General features: G+C 38.9%; 1 protein-coding gene across 1 annotated transcript in view; it reads left to right on the plus strand.

Annotated features, from left to right (window-relative positions):
- The window catches only part of LOC144638752 (sorting nexin-7-like), a 12272-nt gene extending 5134 nt beyond the window's left edge, over positions 1 to 7138 (plus strand). Inside the window, exons 4-11 of the mRNA XM_078498005.1 lie at positions 48 to 212; positions 862 to 1057; positions 1677 to 1807; positions 4207 to 4275; positions 4374 to 4460; positions 5007 to 5111; positions 6393 to 6545; positions 6987 to 7138. Coding sequence (XP_078354131.1) covers positions 48 to 212; positions 862 to 1057; positions 1677 to 1807; positions 4207 to 4275; positions 4374 to 4460; positions 5007 to 5111; positions 6393 to 6545; positions 6987 to 7061 — 981 coding nt within the window. The 3' untranslated portion in view covers positions 7062 to 7138. The remainder of the gene's footprint in view (positions 1 to 47; positions 213 to 861; positions 1058 to 1676; positions 1808 to 4206; positions 4276 to 4373; positions 4461 to 5006; positions 5112 to 6392; positions 6546 to 6986) is intronic.
- The last annotated feature ends 1630 nt before the right edge of the window (positions 7139 to 8768 follow it).

Consider the following 8768-nt stretch of genomic DNA (forward strand, 5'->3'; position numbering starts at 1 on the left):
TATGTTTAACTAGTTTGTTACATATTATTTTATTTGTTTCTTCTCAGCCCCTCCCAGAGAAGCACTCATTTACAAAGCACTTTGATCGATTTTCCATGGAATTCTTGAAGTCACGTCAGATTGCACTTAACAAGTTTGTCAGTAGGATAGCAGATCATCCTGTGATGTCTTTTAATGACAATTTCCACGTCTTTCTTACTGCTAAAACATGGGTGAGTACACTCAATTTAGTTCAGGGTTGAATGACCAATAAAACAGTTATAAATGGAATTTTTCTGCACATCAATCAACCTGCAGGGGCAGATTTGGCATGTAATGAGAGTTGGTGGCATAACTTGCAGTTATAATTTCCTTAGTGATCTTGTCAGCTAGAACTCCAGAATAAGACATGAACAAAGAACTTCTTATCGGGGCAGGCCATGAGTTTGCCAACCCCCAAACCACCCCCCTGGATCTTTCTTTGACTTGACCTATGTTGAGTAAAAAGAAGTAAAAAAGTAAAAACTCAGGTGTTTTTTACTTCTTATTAACCAACCACAAAACCAACCACAAGGGCCATACTGAGAAAATATTGCCCGAGGTCTTCTGGTATGGACCAAGTGTAGCAAGGTCCATACAAGAAAGACCTAGGGCGTTATTCTTCAAGTATGGTCCCAAGCTATTGAGAATGAATAAGAAGTGTACTATTTGGCTCTCTTTGATTGCACTGTGCCACCCTAGTTAGCGTTGACATTACTCATTATGTCCTTTGGGCATTACAAGTAGATCCAGTTTTGACTATTAGCTTATCACAGTGTAGGCTGTATCTCAATCCCTCTGTTATTGTTTGTTTGTAAACTTTTATTTAATTATTTTCTTTAGGAGCTAACATCCGTCAAGAAACAGAGCCCTGGTTTAATGACCAGAATGAGTGACTCCATGAGGAACATGGCATCTTCATGGATGCTGAAAAGCAGAGAGCCTGAATTCCAAGAAACTGCAGATTATACCAAGACATTTAGGGAAAAGATGCTGGCTTTAGAAGCTGCTTCTGACAAAATAGCAAAGGACAGATTTGGTAAGCATACCATGACGTTACCCTTGAATATAGACTAATGTGAAGTTTAAAACATTGTACAGAAGCCTTGATAGACTTGTCTACCAAGAATTGAACACAGTCCAAGCATTCCAAACATGTCTGAAAAAAGTGAAAAAATCAACATTTGACCCTAGTGGCCTATCAGACAGGAGCTTATCCCATTCTTCTTAGCATTAAGCCATTAGGAGTATTTCTACTGACCCCTGGATCGGATGCTAGTCCATTGAAGGGTTGCCCCCAGCACTAAATTCGCCAATACCCATTTATACACCAGGGTGGAGGGAGGTACTTTGAAGGTAACTTAGTATCTTGCCCAAGAACACAATGGACTATCCCTGGCCAGGGATTGAACCCAGACCACTTGATCCAGTGCCCAGTACTAATCATTGTGCAACTGTGAACGATAACTCTCAAAAACTTGTCAGAGTCTTGTCGAATGCCGTAGAGGAAGGGATGATTATGTCTCCCATTTGTGTCTAAAATGTCTGAAACTGTCCTTAAAAATGTTGGCTTTATTAGTTCCTAGTGTCTGATCATACTAAGGTCTGAATTATATTCCTGCACTCCATGTCTTGACAAATCTGTTATTGTATTGCAGATCTTCTTGAAGTGTACAAAGAGTACATACCAATCTTTAATCTGTGGGCAGACGCTGAGTCCAAGCTTGCAGATCCATTACATGCCATGGCAAATGCTTTTGACAAGAACAGCTCTTCTCTCAAAACTCTGGTGAGGATTTTTGCGGAAGAGTATGCTCTCTATCTAACAAAGAATGAGTAGAATGAGCCCAAGTGCACTAGCTGGAGGGAACAAAATCCCCTTTGCAGAAAATAGCGCAGTTTCCATCCCTCAGCTTAATTCAAGTGAAAGAGCGCAGATGAACTTCTCTTGTAGCACAAGTCCTGGAAATGTGCAGAGCAAAGCGATGTTTTCGAAGTTGATGTCACATGGTATTTTGGCTGCGCAATTTGAGTGCCAATTTTGAAGGCAAAAAAGTGCAACCTTCAACGCTTGTAAAATTGACACTTTTTATTGTAGAATTCTCAGGCTTTGAAATTGTGCGTTTCAAACAGTAAACTTTTTAATTATATAGAAAAAATGTCACTTCAAGGGCACTTAAAGAACATTTGAGCAAAATCTTATGACGCTTTTTTTTTGTGAGTACCACTCTGACTCTGTTTCTTTTGGTTGTGTCGATGGTGTTGGTGGGATGAATTTCGTGCAGTCAGGTTATAGAAAACAGATACCTATGAATACCTTTGTTATGTTTTATTTTGAAACAAAGACAGATTACACAGCAAATTCTGCAGCCTTTCTCTTTACCCTATTTTGTCCTATACAATAGTTTTTTTTCAGTGAGTAAAATGAAACTTAGGTACTATATGGCATAAACAAGCTTATTATGGACACTTGAGTCCTTTGGAATTATGTCAAAGGTGTGATCTCTATAACATAGACACCTCTACATTAAGGACAGCCTGCTTGCTTGCCTGGTCCCAGAGAAACCAGAATTCACATAATATATTGACAGTCAGCTTTGTCCCTTTGATGTGACTGTCCATATTACAGTGCGGTTACTGTTACCGTGGTCACCCAGACAAAGTTAACCAATCACAAAGCAGAACGGTTACAATAGATTCCAACATTTTTTATTTCAGCCAATGAAATGTCATGTACAGAACAACGAAATTTCAACTTGTTCGTTCCCCACGAAAACAGATCAGTACAAATTTTCGGTGTTGTGTTTTCAAATAACTTCGATTCCATCCCTTTTTAACTTGACTAGTTTTGACTGCACAATCTGGAAGGCAAATAACAGCGATGTTTACGAAAGAGATCAGCTTCAAATCTTGTAAAAAAAGGGGAAGTGACGACCATACCGTATGTCTTCAGACATAAAAGTGCGTGCCAGATTTGGAAACATCAAAAACACGGCTTGTTTGCTGTCGGATCTTTGATTTCCAGCGTATCAGGAAAATTTGAGTTTCACACGCTGGGTTTTGGCAGTACGATTTAGCTGGAAAAAAATAATTACTGGTACATTGTGTTGTAAAAGAGTAACTTAAAATTGTTTTGAAAGCAAAGTGCGTGGCGTATTTGAAGTCTCAAACTAACCGCCACCTGTCTCGAGCATTTCAATGGTTTCCTCAACAACCTGACAAGTGAAGGAATTTATTTCAGAAAAATTTTATAGCCACGATTTCACTTGTATGTAAACCATTGTTGAAAAATTAACCAATATTCCTGTTGAGCTATTATTTTCCCGACAATTCAAAACAGTATAAAATACAACTCCCTGAAGATGAAACCGCCAGCACACAAGTTTCCGGGGGGGGGGGGGGTACTCCATATAATGGCCTTTACGGGGAGGCTCCGCCCCCCGAAAGGGGTACCTTTTTCAGGCTTCGGGTATATAAAAGGGTAGGGATTTCACAAGTTTAGGTATATGAAAGGGTATGCAAATCCGTCATTTAGGTTTTTAAAAGGGCCTTGAACTAAAATATTTCGAACAGACGCACTTTATGGCTGTATTATTTTAATTTCTAAAGCGCAACATGAAAATGACAAAAAAAAAGTCCTGTTCTAAGTCTATGCCATGTCTTTTAGGTATATGAAAGGGAACCTTTTTTCAGTAAAAGGTATACGAAAGGGGTAAAATTTCTGTCAAAAATGGTATATAAAAGGGTAAGGGGTAAGAGCTTGGGGCGGAGCCTCCCCGTATAAAACTTTTTTGAGTGCCCCCCCCCCCCCCCCCCCGGACAAGTTTTTATTTTATCTGAGAATTCAAATCCGCTACGCAAATTGCCCGGCGTTGCGTTCTCTGCTTTCAAACAGTTTGAAATCAGTTCTAGCTCACTTGCATGATACATTCATTTATGTCGATGAAAAACTACTCGAATTTTTAACTTGAAAAATCAATGATAGCCAACGTTGTATTCACATAAGCTTCACGAGTGAACAAGTTGAAATTTCATTGTTCTGTACTCGACATTTCATTGGCTGGAGTAAAAATGTTGGAATGTTTGTTCCCGTTCTGCTTTGTGATTGGGTGACCCCGGTAACAGTAGCCTCACTGTAAAGAAGCTTAACTGTACTTTTTAAATTTAAAAAATTTTGTTTGTTCGTAGTTAAAGGCTCAAGATCCGAGATTTATGGAACCCATACATGAGTATGTGCTGTATACAGATGCTATAAAGGTATGGGACTGAATCTTTGTAACAGTTTGACAGAGCTTTTTGGTGTTGATATCTCGGTAAACATTGACTTTTTCATTTTGAATGTTTACTTCATATAGAGCACCCTTAAACATCGGGACACGATCCAAATGGAATATGAAGTGACTCTAGAAGAGCTGTCAAGGAAAAAGGCTGAGAAAGAAGAGGTACAAAGTCATGTAAAGTACTGTTACAATAATCATGTAAGGTGTAAAAGTTGGGAAAGCTGCTATCAGATGATAGGGTTATAGCATTAAACCTCAACTGCAGGACAAGCCTTAGCTTGGAAACAGGCCCTTCTTTTTGGGTAAAAAGTGGAAAAATTGGATAGCGAGCTGAAGAAAAATTTAGCTGGGAGAGTTCCCCCCCCCCCCCATTCCATTCCCTGCTCAGCTCTGCTCGCTGTCAGGGGAATTTTTTAAGGTAAGGGAAATTCAAAAGTCAGGAAATTTCCATTCGGTCGCTTGAAGAAATTGTAAATTGCTTGTTAAGGTCAGGAAATTGTATTATAAGGTTTCTGCAGGTTTTGTTAATGTTTTGAAATTGTTTTCTGAAATTCCAATTTGATTGGGAACAGTGGACAAAGAGCCACCCTGTGGAAGTGCCACTGAAAATTCCCATTTAGTATTTATTTTATTATTATTTATTTATCATTAAGAAGCGCATTGTGTCGTCAAATTCTGTTTTGTGATTCTACGATTTTTTCCCCTCAGCTGGACAATGCAACTGGTGGCGGTCGTAGTTTTAGTTTTTTCAGTAAAGATCCAGAACAAGCCAAGCAAGACAAACGAGGAAGAGTTGATTCCAATATTGAAGAGGTTAGTAAAAGCTGACCATTAAGACTATGTCACGGATGTTTCCAGATTTTTGAACAGCCAAAATTATATTTGTGTCGCAGGAAACCTAGCAATAATAGTCCATTTTTATCAAAAATTTATATATTTAATAGAACACTGAAACTGTTAACGAGCATCTTTGGCTGCGGATAGTTCTGATGGAAATGGATTGCAACTTGAAAATTTAAAGTAAGGCTTACTTTTTCAAGTTGTCTCTGCGCGTCTTCCAAAAATCGATATTTATAGCCGTAGCTTGATTTCTATCCTCAAATTAAGGTTATATTTCCTTTAGATGCACAAAGATAATGGTTTCAGGATAGTTTAAGCCACAAAATCCGTGAAATCCCCGTGACATAGCTCTTTTTACCCTTCTAAACCTCAATGCAAACATAATAGAAACATGCTATCATATCCTTCCATTGCAATTAGTGGCATCTTTCTTTTGGTGTACACAGATTAGGACAATGTCTTCAGAATTAATCGGCAGACACTCCTTTGTCACGGTTGACACCTTGGTTTTTGAATTCACGTCAGGCAATAACTCTCCAATATATAACTATTTTGTGCATGTTTATTGATTCATAATAGTTAAAGGGGCAATGTCACCGTGAATTAGTGCCTCTTGAAAATCCAGTTCAAGAAGGCACACGTTGGTATTTAATTGGAAATCCACTAATTGTGGCTTGGCCTTACTAAAACGTACTGCTCTAGTCATGAAAATTGGTAAAAAGTGGTGTGGCTATGGATGGGTAGGAAGAAAGTAGTGGCCTAAAACTGAAAAAAGTCGGGCCGACTTTTTCAAGTTTGACGGTGTTTCTTGGAAGAAAATCACATAGAGACCATTGATTACGGTTTATTCACATCTTGGAGAATGAAAATATGCCTTTCTTATGTTTTTAAAGGTTATTTTGTTGATCAGTGAGCGTACCCTCACAGTTCTAGCATAGTTTACACAAAAAAAACTTTGAAGACTTCTCATGACACTGTACCTTTAAGTCAAACCCTGTGCAGGCGGGACAGATGTCTAGGATTTGACCCAATAATTCCATACTGATGACGTAGCTCTACACAGATCCGTCTAGTCTCTCTGATTGGTTGTTACTTGCGCGCGAAAATTCAACAACCAATCAGAGACACTTCACGGATCTCTGTAGAGCTACGTCATCAGTAAGGAATTTTTCGGGTTGCTTGGGGGAGTGAAGAATTAGTTTACTTCATCCGAAACTTATTGAATTTGTTGTTAACTACGTGTTTTTTTGTTAGCTTTCAAAACTTGCCGAGCTAGGCAGTGATCGACTGGAGTGTGCAAATGTTGATCTAAAGGCAGATATTGAACGATGGCACAAAAATAAGAGAACAGACTTTAGAGAACTCTTCACTGAGTACTCTGATAGACATATCACTTATTATCAAGAGGTGGGTGGCTAACCTTAAAAATTCATTTGTTTTAGTTTTGGTTTATCTTTAATTGTTTTATTTTTTTTTTTTGCACTCGCACTCGACATCCCGCCAGCTACGTAGGCTAGTTTTCTATTGGTTATTGGTTAGAGGCTGATTGGATGTTTTGTGTTTTGCCAATCAATGTTCTCATTTCGTTTGTTTAATCATTTTTTTTTTCAACCACGCATCAAAATCGACATCAAATTCGGTTGAAACGGTCGAAGTAATGTTATAATCGTGTAAGTTATTCTTTTTTTTTAATGTTCTTCCCCTTATGTTTTTCTGGGTCTTAATATCAGCTAAGTTTCTTGTAGTACTTACATGTGTATTTTGGCCTGATTTGTGTCCAACCAAAAGCAACGGGAATAAGCGCATGCAATTGAGTCTGAATAACACATGTCTTTTGTATTTCTTTAGTGTTTGGCCGCTTGGCAGGAGGCCTTAAAAATTGTCTCAGGAAGCCAGCAAGACCAAGAGTTAGAAGAATCTTAGGAATTTAATAACAAATCAAATAAATAAACATTACTGACAATGGAAAATCACGGATGGAATGGGACTTGAAAAGACCCGTGTGGAGAAATCATTTAAAACAGGGAGGAAAGCGTTCAAGTTGATTTTTTCTCTTAATCCGTTACTGTTCAATAACTTGCGTTAAAATTGGTGATTTTTTAATCGTCCCCGTTTTAGTTTTGTGAAGAGTACGCGAATAAGTCTGATCTCTAATGATCAGATTTTTGTACCGATTCCAACCTAAAAACAACCTCGTACTCAGGTTTTCTCAGCTTCAGAACGTCGAGAGAGCCTAGGGAGGACGTCGGGCAAACATTTCAGTACTCTGGTCCCAGAGGTTTTCTTATTTCTTCTTCTGAAGCGAAAAAGCCATAGCGGCGGTCAAGGTGAGCGAAAGAAGCAAACCTCGATTTCTTCGGCGTGACTCAAGTTTGATTGAAAAAAATGGAAAAGAGAAAACCTCCAAAACCAGGCTAAGAGTTCAGTCAACTTTCGGAGAAATCTTTTTTAACAGAAAGTGAAGTTTCTCTCTGAATGAAAACGTTCATTAAAAATTTAACACAAAATTTTTGACCCATGCTCGTCTGTTTCGTGCGAAGCGAAGTTATCCAATAAGGCGGTTAAAGATATAGTTAATGGGAATCCTGAATTCTCGAACCTCCAGGGGAAACGAAAATAGCTTCGAGAAATCACGGGTAAAATTACAGAGAATTACGATCCAAGGGAAACGAAAATTGGTTCAAAAAAACGGGCGGGAAACTGCGGGTTCGAGAAATCGGGATTCTACTGTATATTTTTCCTTCGTAAACTTAAAATTTTCTTTTTCTAAATTTGATTGAAAAAATTATTTTGTTGGCAGTACATCATTCTCAATATTAAAATAAAAAGAGACGAAAAACAAAGCATAAATATTACAATTTGGCTACCTACTAAACTTCAAACAAGCGAAATTTTTCACATTCTGGATAATAAAATTCATATAGAGCAGTTCTATTTTTCGTATGTAGAAATAAGACTAACTTCAATGGCAGTACGCAACAAGTTCCTTTGTTTCTTATCATTCATGAGAATTTTAATACATAGGTAATTAAATTTATTGACAGCTGAAAGCAAGTAGTTACATGTATGTAGTGGTTATGAAATGAAGAAAGTGAATAAAGATGAAAAGCGTTTAATGATTTAAAAAAAATGCAAAGAAGGGAGGCACGCGTACGGTGGCCTAAGGGTTAGTGAGCTGTCCGGGTCCGGGTCGGAGGTATGGCCGAGATCATTGTGTTGTCATTGTGAAGATCTTAACTCTCACAGTGCCTCTTTCCATCCAGGTAAATCAATGGGTGTAGACGAGGGTTAGTCGTCCTTTGGTCTAGTCGTCCGATGGACTAGCATCCCATCCAGGAGGTCTAGTCGTTCGATGGACTAGCATCCCATCAAGGGGGTCTAGTCGTTCGATGGACTAGCATCCCGTCCAGGGGGTCTAGTCGTCCGATGGACTAGCATCCCATCCAGGAGGTCTAGTCGTTCGATGGACTAGCATCCCATCCAGGGGGTCTAGTCGTCCGATGGACTAGCATCCCATCCAGGGGGTCTAGTCGTTCGATGGACTAGCATCCCATCCAGGGGGTCTAGTCGTCCGATGGACTAGCATCCCATCCAGGGGGTCTAGTCGTTCGATGGACTAGCATCCCATCC

This window comes from Oculina patagonica, chromosome 14, assembly GCF_052425735.1.
Source record: "Oculina patagonica isolate OP01 chromosome 14, crgOcupat, whole genome shotgun sequence".
Classification (NCBI taxonomy): Eukaryota; Metazoa; Cnidaria; class Anthozoa; order Scleractinia; family Oculinidae; genus Oculina; species Oculina patagonica.